Here is a 17609-nt window from a genome sequence, read left to right on the forward strand (position 1 = left end):
GACCTAGGAACAAAAATGTCAAAGTGTGAGTCATGTAGTGCAGGGATTCCTAAGCCCAATGAGCATACCGGAAACACTTGTAAGGACTTCTCGTATTACATACACATGCTTGCTGCTTTTTCTCCCACTAGCCAGTGACTGGTGAGTTGTAATAGAAGCAAGATAGATGTCTCAGTTGTGATCATTTTATATCCTTCAGTATTTTTAGGGTTTTCACCCTGTACTACCGAATTATTATTATTATTTTTTTTAAGTAGAACAAAAGACAAAGATTTTGCAGTGTTTGCTCCCCAAATGGCCACAACAGCCAGATTTTGGCCAGGCCAAAGCCAGGAGGCAGAAACTCAGTGCAGGTCTCCCTTGTAGCTGGCAGGAGACTAAGTACTTGCCATCTTCGAGTACCTTTCTAGGCACATTAGCAGGAAGCTGGATTGGAAGCAGAGCAACTGGGACTCAAACCAGTACTCAGATATGGGACGCCGGCATCACAAGCCGTGGCTAAACCTGCTGTGCCACAACGCCACCCCTTCTAATGCCTTTTTTTCCTCCTACCATGGTAGTGATGGCAGTGAAAGCTGAGAGAACACAGGATTTATTTATTTCAAAGGCAGAGTTACAGAGAGGCAGAGAGAAAGTCTTCCATCTTCTGGTTCACTCCCCAAATGGCCGCAACAACTGGAGCTGCGCTGAACCAAAACCAGGAGCCAGGAGCTTCTTCCAGGCCTCCCATGTCAGTGCAGGGGCCCAAGGACTTGGGCCATCTTCTACTGCTTTCCCTGCTTTCTCTGCCACAGCAGAGAGCTGGATTGGAAGTAGAGCCCCCAGGACTCGAACCAGCGCCCATATGGGATGCTTGCACTGTAGATAGTGACTTTACCCACTACGCCATAGCACTAGCCCCAAGCATTTCTTTTTAATGTGATTTTTGCATAGTATTTAAAATTTGCTTACCTTAAGTTTATTAATAATCAGAAATAGTTATATTTACCTATTCTGTGATCACACATCTGTATAGAATAATTTTTCTGTTAATTCCATTTTCAGGTGTCAAACACCCCATCAAAAATAGTCTGTAAAGCACAGAACAAAACAAAATCCTAAGGCATACTAGAATTTTCTTAGTAGTAACATTCAGATAACCAGCAGAAACACAAAAAGGCCATATAGTTACTAAAGTAATTTGTTTTTGATTTCTTATTTAAACATGGGACAGTGGGTATATAAAATTTTTTAAAAAGATTTATTTATTTGAAAGGAAGAGACAGAGAAAGAACTCTTCCATTGACTGATTCACTTCCCAGATGACCTCAATGGCTGGATCTAGGCCAGGCTGGAGCCATTAGCTTCTTCCAGGTTACCGACACGGTTGGCAGGGGCCAGGCACCTGAGCCATCTTTTGCTGCTGTTCCCAGGACGTTAAGAGGATTAGAAGTGGAGCAGTCAGGACATGAACCAGCACCCACATGGGATGCTGGCACCATGCATGGTGGCCCAATCCTCTGTATCATAGCACCAGTCCCAGAATAAATTTTTTTTTTTTAAATCCAGTGTAAAGTGTGTGGGGTGTTGTGATGTTTGGCCACTGGTTTATGTCCAGGCTGCTCCACTTCCTATCCAGCTACCTGTTAATGCACCTGGGAAAACAGTGGAAGATAGCCCAAGTAGACCTCTGACAACCTCTTGGGAGACCAGAGTGAAGCTCCTGGCTCCTGGCCTTGGCCTAGCTGTTGCAGTCATCTTGGAAGTGAATCAGTGGATGGAAGATACCTCTCTCTCTGTGTCTCCCTCTCCCCCCCTGCCCCTCTCCCCCCCTGCCCCTCTCGCCCCCTGCCCCTCTCCCCCTCTGCCCCTCTCCCCCCTCTGCCCCTCTCCCCCTTCTCCCCTCTCCCCCTCTCCCCCTCTTCCCCTCTCCTTCTGTAATTCTGACTTTCAGAATTTTTTTTTTAAAAGATTTATTTATTTGCAAGTCAGAGAGAGGGAGAGGGGGAGAGAGAGAGAGAGAGAGAGAGGTATTCGATCCGATGGTTCACTCCCCAATTGGCCACAACAGCCAGAGCTGTGCCGATCTGAGGCCAGGAGCCAGGAGCCTCCTCCGGGTCTCCCACGTGGGTGCAGGAGCCCAAGGACTTGGGCCATCTTCTGCTGCTTTCCTAGGCCATAGCAGAGAGCTGGATCGGAAGTAGAGCAGCCGGGTCTCAAACTGGCACCCATATGGGATGCCAGTGCTTCAGACCAGGGTTTTAACCCACTGTGCTGTAGCGCCAGCCCCTACAAATAAATCTTTTTAAAATACAGTCTTATGTGGTTTGCTGTCGTTGCTCCCGTGTTAATTTTATATGCAGACTGATTTTGCATTGAAAAAATATGAAAGAAAACGAGCAAAGGAAAGACATACATGTGACTAAAAACATGATAAGATATACATCACTTCTAATGAAAGAAATGTAAATTAAAACAAGATGAAAATGATTTTTCACATAAGCAAAGCTTTAGAAAATGGACACAGGGGCAGGCATTTGGAGCGCTAGTTAAAACACTGCTTGGGATGCCCTTATCTCAGTTTCCTATTCCAGCTTCCTGCTAACGAAAACCCAGGGATGAAACCCCCAGATGATGGCCCTGGTATTTGCGTTCCTACCACCCACATGGGACACCCAAATGAAGTTCCTGGCTCCCACCTGGCCCAGCCCCAGCTGTTTTAGGCATTTGGGGGAGTGAATGTTCTTCCCATATCTGCAAATCTTTTTATGTCTTTGTTTTTTAAAAACAAATAAGAATTCATAAAATTAAAAATGACACACACTCCATTCTTTTCCATTTTTGCCTTAAAATGGTTTTTATCTTGAGTCCAGTAATTTCACTGGAAATTCTGAAAGAAACACAATTTGGGAAAAGATGCACATACGTGTTTGTAGAACTTTTACTTCCAGTGGGCTCAATTAGGAACTTGTGGTACAGAATGTTAGGTACCTATTAAAGTAGTCGTTTAAATAGTTAGACTGTTACTGGAATGTCGTCCTCAGCTGTTTTATTCCAGGTTCTTGCCTCTGTATGAGATAGGACTTCAAAGCCGAGTCATAGGTAAAGTGCCAGGATGGAAGTAGCGTTTATTTAAAGAGGTAGAGAGCAGGTACACAGTCATCTGTGCATGTGGGCAGCCCCTTGAGAGTCGCATGCCAAGAGGAGAGGAATGCACACCCACCAGCTCAGTGGTCCCCTGTGTTGGGTAAGGGGTGGTGCCCTAATTGAATATACACAAGGGGGTGAAGGCAGGAGCTTCATTTGGGTCTCCCAGAAGGTTGTCTGAGGCCCAGACCCTTGGGCTGTCTTCCACTGATTTCCCCGGTGCATTAACAGGGCTCACTGCACGTCTTGTCCTCTGGAAAGGTTTTCATGGCCCCTCCACGTGGAGCTCAGTGCCTGTGTGCTTGTGGAGCGGTCTTCGTGATGGACGTGCTGTAGGTGCATTGTGGGAAAGTGGTGTGCTGTATTGGCTTACAAGCCTGGACACAGACGGTTGGAAGCCTCTCAGCTGCATTGTTCCCCGACTTCCTCCCTAGTCCATATCCGTGCCGCCCCCCTTTTCTTTTTAAAGGACTTGTTTGAAAGGCAGAGTGACAGAGGGAGAGCCAGAGAGAGATCTTCCATCCACTGGTTCACTCCACAAATGCCCCTAACAACCAGGCTGAAGCCAGACTCCATCCAGGCCTCCCACATGGGTGGTAGGGGCTCCTACACTTGAGCCATCATCTGCTGCTTCCCAGGCTCATTAGCAGAAAGCTAGTTGAGAAGGGTGGAGTAGCTGGAGGTTGAATCAGCACATACGGTATAGGATGTGGGTATCCTAAGCAGGCCATAATGTGTCCTACCTACTCCATTTTTTTAAAATGGATTTTAAATGGGTTATATATTTATAACATTTTAACATAATTGTCTGTTTTATATAATTTGAGAAAAAGTTTACAGAAATTTCCCTCTTATCTGCAGTCTTGATTTCCATGATTTCAGTTACTGGTTGTTGACCATGATCTGAAAAGATTACATGGAAAATTGTAAAAATAATTCGCAAGTTCTAAATTGCATGTGATCTTAGTGGTAGGATAAAATCTTGGGCCGTTTCTGTAGGGGAGGTGAATCATCCTTTTGTCCAGCATGTATATGCTTCCTGCTCCTTAGTCACATAGTAGCCATCTCAGTTATCAGCTTAACTAGCACAGTGCTTGTGTCCAAGTAACCCTTACTGTACTAGCTGGTCGCAAAGCACAGGGGTAGTGATGTTGGCAATTTGGATATACGAAAGAGAGGCAGTAAAGTTCCTCCCTTAAGTATCATCTGTGAGAAGGGTGTGTAGTACAGTAAGGTAAATAGAGAAAGAGAGAAACCATATTGACATAATTTTTACTATAGTATATTGTATTTTATTGTTGCTCTGGCTGTGTCTGATTAGTTTTATTCTAGGTATGTTTGTATGGAGGGAAAGTTAATATATACAGTGCCACACAGAGTGTGTACAGTTTCGGGCATCCCTGGGGGTCTTATCCCCAAGATGAGGAGAACTACTGGAATCCCAGTACTTAGGCGGCACTTGTTATGTGTCATTTAGTGTTTACAGCAACCTTCCAGGTACTGTTGTCATTTCACAGATGAGGAAACTTGGACAGTGACAGACTGAATAGCTCGCCCAGTCATACAGCTAATAAACAGTGGGGTTGGAGGTGAATCCAGGTGGTCTGACGATACACTTCTGCCTTAACCTGTGCCTCGGCAGTTCTGTCTGCAGCAGTATGAGGGATTCCAGTCTTAGGTTTTCTTCAGCAGAAAGCTTCCTGAATTTATGTCAGCTTGCTTCTGGAGGTTGTGTGGGCTCCTGAAGATACAATCTGCCACATGGAAGCTTTGACCCAGTAAGGTCGCCATCTGTGGCTAAGTCATGTGCGATGTGTGTTGTATTGTCTGTTTTCTTCACACGCTGGCATTCAGTGTAGGGCCCGCAAACATTCCTACTCATGGGGACCCTGGAAGGCAGCAGGGTGGCTCAAACATAGGCGGCAGGAGTGCAGCTCTTTGAGCCATCACTGTCGCCTCCCCGGCTCCCCTGGAATCAGGAGCTGGAGCTGAGTTACTCAGATGTGATGGGGGCATCTTAAGCAGCTGTACGCCTACACCCACTCCTCTTGTGGTTTTTTGGTCTTACTATTCCTGATTCCTGTAAAAATTGTAAAAGCCTTTTGTCAATTTTTACCAAAAAAATTTTTGTCATTTTGACCAGGAACCCATTGAATCTATAGCTCAGTTTGGGAAGAAAATTGCTGGTTTATGAACATGGTTTCTAAAATTTGTAATGTAATACGTCTGTTTGAGTCCTCCTTCGTTTCTCTTGTCCCTTTAACCATTTGCCTCCCATCAGACTACTCAAAATTTAGCAACTCTTAGCCATTTGTTACAAGGCTCAAAATTTGAGACTTGGTAATGAAGTGAAATTATCATTACATTTACCTCATGTAGCATGTGTACCTTATGATGTTCAAAGTGAATGAGGGCTGCCATATAGTACAAAGCTTAATTTCTTCCAATTTTAGGTAAACAATAATACATAGAAAAAAGCTCTAATATTTTCTTTTTATATCCTAGTGGGTCATTTGAAATCATTTCACTTACTGTATGAATTAAGAATGGTTTGGGTAGATATCGTTGTTGTAGTTTTTAAGTGTCATGTGGCAGACATTTGGCCTACTTGTTAAGATACTCATTCAGATATCTGTGTCCTGGGCCGGTGCTGTGGCGCAGCGGGTTAAAGCAGTGCCAGTATTCCATATGGGCACTGGTTGGAGACCCGGCTGCTCCACTTCCAATCTGGCTCTCTGCTGTGCCCTGGGAAAGCAGTGGAAGATGGCCCAAGTCCTTGGGCCCCTGCGCCTGCGTGGGAGGCCCGGAGGAAACTCCTGGATCTACCTCTCTCTGTAAATCTTTCAAATAAGTAAAATCAGATCTTAAAAAAAAGCTGGCGCTGCGGCTCACTAGGCTAATCCTCCGCCTGCAGCGCCGGCACCCCAGGTTCTAGTCCTGGTCGGGGCGCCAGATTCTGTCCCGGCTGTTCCTCTTCCAGTCCAGCTCTCTGCTGTGGCCCGGGAAAGCAGTGGAGGATGGCCCAAGTGCTTGGACCCTGCACCCGTATGGGAGACCAGGAGGAAGCTCCTGGCTTAGAATCGGCAGTGTGCTGGCCGTAGCGGCCATTGGGGGGTGAACCAACAGAAGGAAGACCCCTCTCTCTCTCTCTCTCTCTCTCTCTCTCTCATTCTCTCATTCTCTCACTGTCTAACTCTGCCTGTCAAAAATTAAAAAAAAACTTAAAAAAAAAAAAAAAAGATATCTGTGTCTATATTGGCATACCTGGGTTCAACTCCTGGCTCTGACCCCCTAACTTCAGCTTCCTCCTAATTTAGACCCTGGGAGGCTATGGAGGTAGCTTAACTAATTGGGTTCCTGGCTCCCTCCGACTTGGGTCTTAGCTGGGAGACAGTTGCCAGCATTTGGGGCGTGAACCAGCAAGTGGGAACTCTTGTCTGTTTTGTCTCTCTACTTACTGACTAAGTGTTTTAAAAGAAGAAGTGTCATACTACAATCTTTGCATGGTATGAGTCTGGCAAAATTCAGACACACACAGAAAGAAATTACAGATTCTTATCTTGAAGTAGACTAATAAGCAAATTTAAGCATCATGTGTTTACATTTTCTTTGGTTTTGTAAAGTAATACATTTTTTGTCTTAACAGATATCAGACATCCTGAAGAACTTTCTCTGTTAAAAAAACCCCGGGATCCAACAAAGAAAAAAAAGAAAAAACTAGATGACCAGTCTGAGGATGAGGCCCTTGAATTAGAAGGGCCACTTATCACTCCCGGATCAGGTGAGATTTGAACTAAGCAGGGGCCCAAAGTGAAAACTGCAGATCACACATATCTTTTGGTAGAGGGTAAACGAACGTGTAGGTCAGCATAATGATCAATCTTAAAAAACAACAAAACCACCTCTCCTTCAGTATCTTTCCCCAATGACACTTTCACCATCAGTGTCACTATATGTTTGTTATATGTAAATATCATGTCAGGCGTTAATGGTTGAACTAATAAAGCAGCCTGGTTCTCTTGCTCAGACCATCAAAATCACTAGACTCAGTTCTTTGAAGAAATTGGAAATTCTTTAGTTGTATGAGACGTGAAAACCCAAACTATGGTTTACTTAATATATTATTGCTTAACCTCTTATTTAAATTACTGTGCTTTGTAAGTGCTGGTTTCTTTCTCCTGTCTGCCTTTTTTCCTGTACTTTTTGAGAAATTTTCTGATTCCTTTCCATCACTTTCCTGGCTTGAATACCTAATTCCACTGTGTTAGGTATTCTATCATAAGTTGTCAGACTTAAGAAGAAATTATGGCACAGTAAGATGAGCAGAGTCTAAGGCCATAAACTTTGTAATTTTTCTGTAACTTCTGTTTAGTTCCCTACATTTTCAGAGTTATGTGTTAGGAAAATAAGTGTGTAAATTAAGCTCTGGAGTCCCAGTGGCTTGGAGTTTGACGAGAGGCAAAGGTAATCTAGACAGAAAGAATGATACTAACAGCAAACATCCTGGCAAGAGAAAAATACAAGACATGTGAATCAATGACTTAAGCCAGTTTGTGAGTGCGAGACCTCCAAGGTACTTCAGGATAGCACTTGGGAAAAGTGTTTACTGGCAGGTTAAAGGATTTCTTTCTCTTTTTTTATAGATTAATTTACTTATTTGAAAGGCATAACTAGAGGGGAAAGGCAGAGAGAATCTCTGTCTGCTGGTTTACTCCTCAAGTGGCTAGGCTGGTCTGAACCTGGGCCAGGCCGAAGCCAGGAGCTTGATCCACATCTTCCATGTGGGTGACAGGGGCCCAAGCACTTGGGCCATCTGCTGCTGCTTTCCCAGGTGCATTGGAAGGGCGCTGATTGGAAGCAGAACAGGCTGGATGCGACCCTGCTACTCACATGGGATGCCATTGTTGCAGATGGCAGCTTACCCATTGCACCAGAACTCTGGCCCTATGTTGAGGAATTTAGACAAGTATATGATAGAGCCATTGGTTTCTAATTTTGTTACAAAATGAGCAAATCATTATTTTAGAAAGAGTATCCAGTTTGTTTCCAGTTGGTCATTATGGAAGAAGGAATGTGGAGAAGGCATTCTAAATAGTGGGAGCCCGCAGGGAAAGGAAGTAGCAGGGAATGAAAGATGGTGTCTGTGTGATATTGTGACATAAGAAACATAGTTTGGTCTTCCTGGCAGAGTTCCAAAAATTCTTGTAATTTCCTAAGTGGGAGAGCCATCTTTTGTTATTCATAGCAAGTCCCTTTCAGCAACTGCTGACTAGACATGAATGAGGTGACTCTTGGGAAGCCCCTAAGGACAGGAGCTGTTTGTCGCAGGGACCAGCCTATGTGTAGACGAGGTGGGCTCCTTTCCTTCCCCCTCCACCCACTTCCCAGGCTGTGTGGTGGACGGAGAGGGGCTGGAGGATGTGTTGATCACCACTGGACAGTTGTTTCAGCAGTCAGCCTGTGTAGTGAAGCCTCATTAAAAACCCACAGCGCGGATTCAGAGGACTTCCAGGTGGGTGAATCATGGAGGTACTTCGAGGGTACTGTCTGTGGAGAGGGCCTGGAAGTGCCACGCCCCTCCCCCCAGCCTGCTTCGTGCTTCTCCTCCATCAGGTTGTCCTTGAGTTGTGTTCTTTTATAATAAGCCCATAATCGGATAAGGAAACTGTTTCTGGGGTTCCGTGAGCCATTTTAGCCTGTTCTTTATCAAGGAAAGGGTTGGGGAACTTCTGGTTCCTAGCCAGTCAGAGGCACAGGTGGTAGCATGGACTTGAGACTGGCCTCCGAGAGGCCCTCAGTCTCTGGTTTGCACCAGCTTCAGGTAGACAGTGCCAAAATGGAGGGACATGGTAGGACACTCTAGTTGGTGTCGGCAGATAATTGAAGAATTACTTGATGGAGGAAAAACCCCACTCATTTGGTGTCAGAAAAGAAATACTAGAAATAGTAATAGAGAAGGAGAAAAGCTTTTCTTACAGTTTGTCATTAAAATAAAGGTTTTTGTTTGGTTGGTTTTTATTTCCTATTTAAGAGGCAGAAGGACATACACAGAAAAAGAGCTTGTATGTGCTGGTTGATTCCACAGATGCTCCCACAGTCAGAGGGTGAAGCCGGGAGCTGGGAGGTCAGTCCGGGTCTCCCACTTGGGTGGCAGGACCCCAGCTGCCTGAGCCAGCACTGCTGTTCCCCAGGGTCTGCATGAGCAGGAAGCTGGAGTATGTCTTCAATGATTTTATAGTTTAAATGGAAATCTATTTAATACTCAGAACATAGAGCCACACGGAAGTTTTTATGGGGTAGATGATTTCAGAGTGGCTGTACTCAGTCAGGATTGGTCTTGGAATTGCAAATAAGAGGTTTTGTCCAGTGCTGATAGGAAAGGTGATTTAGAGATACAGGACGATGAACTACGGTGAGGTAAAGCTGGCATACATGTTTCTACCCTGTCCATAATCCCCCTTCCCCAAATACCCACTGTTTGATATCACCACAGATTGTTATTGAACCTCATATGGGTAGGTTGATAACACTGTGTGCTGTCTAATGTCTGTGAAGTTACTATGCTTTAAATGAGGAAATTAAAAAAATTTAGTTTTGGTTGTCTACTCTCAAGTTGTTTTCAAACCCAGTGTTTTTTTAAAAAGGCGCTTGAGGATTCTAAGAAGTTGATATGAAATGCTAAAGAAGTCCACCAGTGTTCTATGAAGGACTGACATTCTGTAGAGGAAAAGTCCACCGAGTGCCATACCCCTGTGCAAAATAGTATTTTAAAATAAATGTTAAATTCTTTTTTATTAAAGACATTTATTTGAAAGGCAGAGTCACAGCGAGGAAGAGGCAGAGAGAGAGAGAGGGAGAGGGAGAGGGAGAGAGTCTTCGTCCGCTGGTTCACTCCCCAGTTGGCAGCAATGGTCAGAGCTGCGCCGATCCGAAAGCAGGAGCCAGGAGCATCTTCCGGGTCTCCCATTTGGGTGCAGGGGCCCAAGGACCTGGACCATCTTCTGCTGCTTTCCCAGGCCATAGCAGAGAGTTGCATAGGAAGTCGAGCAGCCAGAATTCGAAGCAGCACCCATATGGGATGCCAGCACTGCAGGCGATGGCATTACCTGCTATACCTTACCACCTGCTGAGAATTATGATCAGTTGCATGTTGTGTTCATGATGAACAGCAGATGCATGTTATCTCAGTACACAGCTTCAAGATGTCAGACGCTGGGGCCAGCCTTGTGGCTTAGCAGGTAAAGCCACCGCCTGCACTGCCAGGATCCCATAGGGGCACTGGTTCAAGTCTGGCTGCTTCACTTCCAATCCAGCTCTCTGCTGTGGTCTGGAAAAGCAGTGGAAGATGGCCCAGGTCCTTGGGCCCCTGCACCCACTGAGAGACCTGGAAGAAGCTCCTGGCTTCACATTGGCACAGCTCCAGCTGTTGCAGCCATCTGGGAGGTGAACCATTGGATGGAAGGTCTCTCTCCCTGCCTCTGCCTCTCTGTAACTCTGCCTTTCAAATAAATAAACAAACCTGGAAAAAAAAAAAAAAGAGAGACGGGCCGATGCTTTGCAGGTGTTCCTCTGCTGCAGTGCTGTGGTGAGGATGAGGAGTGAGCCTCATTTTACCAAGGGGAAGCACTCAGGGTTTCTCATCCTTGCATGCTTCTTGAAGTGCAAGCAAGCAGTTAGGTTTAAAGATACATCAGAAGGTTTTTCCCCGCAACCCGAAGGGATAGTTTTGGGTTAGTTTTTTTTTTTTTTAAGTCAGTTAAAAGAGTAAGAAAAAAGTTAATATCCTTAAGAGTGTATCCTAAAAGCATAAATACAAGTAAGAGACAACTCCATTCTGTCAACTAAAGACCTTTTTTTTACTTTTATTTTTTATAAGATGTATTTATTTGGAAGGCAGAGTGACCAGAGAGAGGAAGAGACTCCGGATTCAATCCGGAAATGCTGGCAACAGCTGGGGTTGGGCCAGGAGTAGGTCAGGAGGCTGAACTTTATCTGGGTCTGCTACGTGAATGACAGGGACCCAAGTATTTGCACCATATTTTGCTGCCTTCCCAGGCCCATTAGCCGGAAGCTGTTTTGGAAGCACAGTAGCTAGGACTCCAGTGGGAAATGTGGGGGTCCCAAGGGGCAGCTTATCCCACTGGGCCACACACCTACCCCAGGGCCTTTTCTTGTACTGCTGTCTGCTGATTGATGTTCTGAGTCTTTTCTACATAAACCACATCACGTGCTTTTTTATTTCTAGTTGTGGTGTCTTTAAAGTGAAATTTAAAGTATATTTAGAGTGAAAATTTAAAGTCTAAACAACTTAAATGCAAAGTCTAAAACTGAGATTTTTACCATCTCTTCTTGTCTTTGCTAGTCTTCAACTGATTTAAAAAAAAGTTGGTTTAACTAATCTTTTTTTATTAAGTTCCCAGAACATTTGCCTTCAGTTGTCATAGGATCTACTCTTCTCTATTTTTCATTAATATTTCCCAGCTTTACTTTAATCTCAGACAAAAGTGACATAAATAGTTGGGTTTACAGAGGGTCATTTACAAGCTGCAGATTTCAAGGTGTTCCAGCAGATGTATAGGGGAACAGTGAGGTGGACAGATCCACGGGTGAGTCTGCTGAGTGACTGAGCTCTTGTACTTCATCTGGTGCCCAGAGGTGGAGGGTATGTTGTCGCTATAAACGAGATTTCAAAGATAACTTTGGTTGTACCCTGTTTTACTTTATCCATTATTTTTAGAAACTAACCAACCTTTATTTTATTTTATTATTATTATTTTTTTTAATTTTTGACAGGCAGAGTGGACAGTGAGAGAGAGAGAGAGAAAAAGTCTTCCTTTTTGCCGTTGGTTCACCCTCCAATGGCCGCCGCGGTAGCGCGCTGCGGCCGGCGCACCGCGCTGTTCCGATGGCAGGAGCCAGGTGCTTCTCCTGGTCTCCCATGGGGTGCAGGGCCCAAGCACTTGGGCCATCCTCCACTGCACTCCCTGGCCACAGCAGAGAGCTGGCCTGGAAGAGGGGCAACCGGGACAGGATTGGTGCCCCGACCGGGACTAGAACCCGGTGTGCCGGTGCCACAAGGATTAGCCTAGTGAGCCGCGGCGCTGGCCTATTTTATTTTTTTAAGATTTAGTTATTTGAAAGGCAGAGTTACGGAGATGGAGAGGTGGAGAGAGAAAGGTCTTCCATCCGCTGTTTCACTCCCCAAATCGCCACAGCGACTGGAACTGGGCCTATCAGGAACCAGGAGCTTATTCCTGGTCTCCCATGCGGGTGCAGGAGTCCAAGGACTTGGGCCATCTTCCACTGCTTTCCCAGGTCATAGCAGAGAGCTATGATTGGCAGTGGATCAGCCGAGTCTCGAATCGGCGCCCGTGCGGGATGCCAGCACTGCAGGCAGCGGCTTTACCTGCCACGCCACAGCCCGGCCCCTCAGCCTTTGCTTTAGGTACTAACTTGCACCGCTGTAGTTCTTTGAGCTGTTCCCAAGCTGTGCCTCTGAGCAGCATCCTCCGCAGTCGGGCAGCTGCTCAGTGTGCCCTTCCTGGCTCTTCCCTCAGAGGCTTGCGTGCCCCCAGGGAGACGTCATCGTTTTCAGGAAGGAACAGCATGTGTTCATTAAAAGGTTGCTGTTCAGAATAACCACGTGTATCAGGCAGCTTCAGCCTACAACATGTGGGAGACCGTATGTAATCCTCACAGCAGTTCTGAAACGCAGGCAGCCGAGGCACGTGGCTGGGAGCAAACGCCCGGGAAATGGCAGCGCTGACCCGTGAGCCCGCGTCTGTCCTGCTCAAAAGCCAGAGCCCCGACCATCGCACCACACTGTACCTTTCTCTTTCGCCCGTGCTCTCTCAATGAGTACTACACAGAGCCTTAATGTCAGCGGTTATATCAGTGAGCAGAGGCCACAGACTAGCCTTTATTTAATTTTCATAGCTTTTTTTTAAACCATAAAGAAACAGGAAAATTAGTTAAAATTTCAGTTCCCTAAGAGGTCTTTAAACTGTATTCCACATATGTAGTGGCAGTCAGAATAGCTTCATGTCTCCAAATTAGAACCTGTAATGTTGAAGGTTCTATAAGTTTTAGACAGTTAGCACTTGGGAAGCTAGAATTTTGTTGCCAAAACCATGAGCAAAGACCACTGTGTTTGAGAACAGATCTAATATGCAGGAAACCTTGAAATTTTTAGCTTATCCAGAAATGGCTAGGAGTACCAAAAAAAAAAAAATTGTCTATTTATATTTTACAAATAAAATGGATAAGAAGCTACTGCAAAATTGGAAGCATTGAATAATTTTGTAATAGTTTATTCTCCTATAGTTTATTGCTCCTATTTCACTTCACCTATAGTGATAATGACAAAATGTGGGAAAACTAGCTATCCTGTTAGGTTAGTATATAACTTCAGCTAATGAATAATAGCAATTAAGTTATTAGCATCAGTCTTTTTACTTAATTCTTATGCTTTAGAGCTACTATAAATATTAGTAGTAATCTAGGTTGGACAATTAAATACATGTTTCCCCTTTTTTGGAAATCACTTCTGATACGAATTATTAATCCATATTTTAAAGATACTTCTTGGGTTTTTTTTTTTTTTGCTTGTTTTTTTGGTTTTTTTTTTGGGGGGGGGGCTTGCTTGTTGCTGTGGATTCATTCTGAGAGGTGCGGTGGGGGCACGAGGCACAGAGTCACGACACAGACACTGGGAGTCGGGTGAAAGCAGGCCAGAGGTGAGCAGTGCGCAGACTCATTTATTTCAGTTGATAAAGCAGCTTATATAGCCATATAGCCGAGGCAACCAGTCCGTTCAAGGATTGGTTTATGCCGTAACCAATCACTGCCTTTTGCCAGGTGGCTTCTGAAGCCATTTCCTGAGTAACTGACGCTCACTCAACAGTGCCATCTTGGCACGGCCTTCTCATTCCACCACACTTGTTTTTTTTTTTTATTTTTGAGAGAAACAGAGCTCTCACGTGCTAGTTTGCTCCACTAATGCTTGTAGTGGCCAAGATGGGACACACCAAGGCCTGGAGTTGGGAGTTCAATCCAGGTGTCCCATTTGGGTGGCAGAGACCCAGTTGCCTGAGCCACCATCACTGCACCAGAAAGAAGCTGGAGCCAAGTGTCGAACCCAGATAGCGTCCCAGCCAGCGTCTTCACCATTAGAGCAAATGGTTGCACAAAGGTGCTTCTGTTCGGAAAGTGGGCTGCAACACAGAATTATAAGAGAATCTGTTGTGGCATAGCTTGTAAAGCCTCCACCTGCAATGCTTACATCCCATATGGATGCCATTTCATGTCCTGGCTGCTCCATTTCTGATCCAGCTCTCTGCTAATGGTGTGGGACAAGCAGCAGAAGATGGCCCAGGTACATAGGCCCTTGCCACCTATGTGGGAGACATGGATGAAGCTCCTGGCTCAGTCCTGGCCATGCGGCTACTTGGGGAAATGAATCAGTAGATTCAAGACCTCTCTGTCTCTGTCTCTCCCTCTCTGTAACTCTGCCTTTCAGATAAATAAAGAAATCTTTTAAAAAAACAAATCAAAAACAACAAAAAATTGCAAGTTAGCCTTAGAGTTTGTGTTGTTTTTTTCTTGGTTTATAGTGGTTGAAGGATAGCTATATATCCTTGATATATAAACAAAATAAGCTTTAAGAATTTATACTGTAGATGAAAAAATAGGCAGATCGGATTAAACAGACATATGTACTGTCATGCTTTCCTTCACTCACAGTCAACAATTAAACACAAGAAATCATGGCTACTAGTTAACACATAATACTACGTTCACTTGATCCTCACAAAACTCCTGCATGGTGGTGGCATCCCCATTTTGCTTCTGAGGAGAGAACCCTTCATGAGTGAAGTAATTTTGCCAGGGCTGCAAAGCTAATAAGGAACAGAGCTAGAATTCAAAATTGGATCTGTGTGGCTTCAGTGCGTGTGCTTCTAACCATTAGATCACCTCCTCCCTCTAAAAATAAAGCTCAAGTGTCTTTGGAGTTCTAATAGGAATTTGGTGTGTGAATTGTATCTCAGTAAAGCTGCTTTAGTAATGTTTGACGAGGTAAAGGGTCATGAGTGAATTAATGATTTCCAGAATTACTGATTCTCAGTAACATTCGTAAAAGGGATCATGATAAAATATGAGTTTTTAAATACCTTGCTTTACAGGGCTAGCAGGTGACTTGCTGTTGAATGCTTTGCCACTTCCTAGCCATAAGCAGGTCAATGTCTAATCCCTATTTCTCTGAGAGGAGGGAACCAGTCAAACTGTTCTAGTGTTATCCCAAGACTGGGGAAAACCGCTTCAAATAACAGATTTTACAGCATAGTTACAGACTCACAAAGGAGCTTAGGCTAGGAGTTACTGTATACTTAGCAAATGACGTCATTGGAAACTTTCTTTTAAGGATCTTAAAGGCAGCTAAAGTTAAAGACCTGGATTCTAAACACTGAAGATAAATGGTTCTTAGCACTGTCGAGATTCTTTAAGAGGGCCGGCCTTGTGGCACAGTAGGCTACACCGTGACTTGGGGTGTCTGCATCGCATGGCAGAGTGCATTGAGTCCCATCTCTGCTTCAGATCCAGCTTCCTGCTGATGTACACCCTTGAGAGCAGCAAATGATGGCTCGAGTACTTGAGTCCCTGACACCCATGTAGGAGACCCAGGTGGCATTCCTGGCTCCTTGGTTCAGCCTGGCCCAGTTATTTAACCTCTCCATGCCTGACTTCCTCCTCTAAAATGAGAACAGTAGAGTTGTTGGGAACACCAGATGAATTACCGCCATACAGTACCCACAGAACACAGTGCAACAAGGACTTGGTAAAGTGTGACATGTGGACTATACAAACTACAGGAAGTTGAAGAGAGGGTGGCTGATGGTACTAAGTGTATGATTCCGGGTACATATTTTCTGTATTAAGAGCTTACACACTCACTTCTGGAACAGATTTCCAATGTCTTGACATTCTTAGTAAAATATATACTTAACTAGATCTTTGAAATAAACAAGATTCTTGCTGGTGTGCGTGCACACCTTATTTATTTTACTGTCTTATTTATTATACTTTCTGTAGTGGAGTTATTCTTTGCCGAGCCGAGTCCAGTAATGTTTTCAGCCCTTTTAGGGAACGTGGGATGCCTAGGTATCTCATTAACAAGGGTGTCACAACCTCAGGACTGACCCACTGTTCTTTAAACCCTGAGAAAGGAGAGTTCCCAGTTCTCTTTGCATGTCAGTCAAACAATATTTAGATATTACAAGTTGGAAGAACACATATCACGGATGTCAAATCAGATGTCCTGTGGCTGCCAAGAAATCCTGTTTTTTTTTTAAAGTAAAAAAATTTTTTTTTTTTTACTTTGCCTTCCTCGTCCTAGACTAGGTCATGACAACTACAAAACTCCCTAGCATTAGCACCACTTTCTCCCAGGTAACTCTTCGTCATTGCATGGAGGGAGTCAGGAAAGGAGAGGACAGCCTCCTGAGCTAGGTGATGGAAAAGCCGTTTTCTGTCCCTCATCCGTGTCACTAACAGTGTCACACCATTACACATTTTCTTTTAAAAATTATGACTACAGGACAAAATATAATTTAACAGTTAAGACTTGGGGTATGTGCTTAATGACATTCTGTACTTTATTAGACATCTTAGAAATCTACTTAGTTTCTAAAAAGTGAAGGAAGTATATCATTGGTTGAGTGATTTGACAAATCTTTATTTATGAAGTGTCTACTGTATGCCTAGCCCTATAATAATGAGGGACTTGGAAGATAAAAATCTCTGCCTTCAGGAGTGTAATTATAAAATACATCTTTCTTGGTCTTTTTCTAGAGCAAAATGTTGTCTACCCTGTCATATTAATGCTTTAATCTGAGTATATTGAAACCAGTTTCACTATTCAGTGAGAAAACATTAACATAAAAGTGTTCTTTCTGTTTATGTGAATTTGTTCATTACATTGAGCCATCATAGGATAAGGTATGGATTCCAGATGGTAGCCCGTGTTATAAATATGTTTGTCACTGTATGCTGGCCTAGAGTACAACCTTGTTCTTTTAAGTTGGACAGAAAACTTGTTTTATGTAGCGCTATAAGATTCTTTACTCTTAAATGTACCTAAAATATATACTTCAGTTTATGATTCGCAAATAGGAAAAACCTTTTTCTTCATTTTCCCGTTTTCTTTTCATTTCCATTCTTTTGTTTCTGTCCTCTATCGTTGCCTTTCCTTTACCTTCTGAACTCCTCTCTTTCCTTTCCTGTAGGCACTGACGTTCTTTACATTGGCCCTCTGAAAGGTGAGCCGTGCACAGTTAAACACAGGTGTTGTTCTGTCTGCTGCAGCCGTGTCCTTGTTTTCTAATTCCTGTGACTTGATTTTTCTCCTTAAATTTCTGCCAACTTCAGTATTCTCATGGCTTTGTAATTACATGTTCTAATAGTATAGAAGTGGAGTTAACGTCACA

At 44.0% G+C, this 17609-nt stretch overlaps 1 protein-coding gene across 1 annotated transcript in view; it reads left to right on the top strand.

The window, feature by feature from the left end:
- Window positions 1-17609, top strand: part of FERMT2 (FERM domain containing kindlin 2) — an 84588-nt gene that overhangs the window by 46457 nt on the left and 20522 nt on the right. The window contains exon 4 of the mRNA XM_062205119.1: window positions 6773-6907. Within this exon, the coding sequence (XP_062061103.1) occupies window positions 6773-6907 (135 nt within the window). The remainder of the gene's footprint in view (window positions 1-6772; window positions 6908-17609) is intronic.

Source organism: Lepus europaeus, chromosome 11 (assembly GCF_033115175.1).
Source record: "Lepus europaeus isolate LE1 chromosome 11, mLepTim1.pri, whole genome shotgun sequence".
Lineage (NCBI taxonomy): Eukaryota > Metazoa > Chordata > Mammalia > Lagomorpha > Leporidae > Lepus > Lepus europaeus.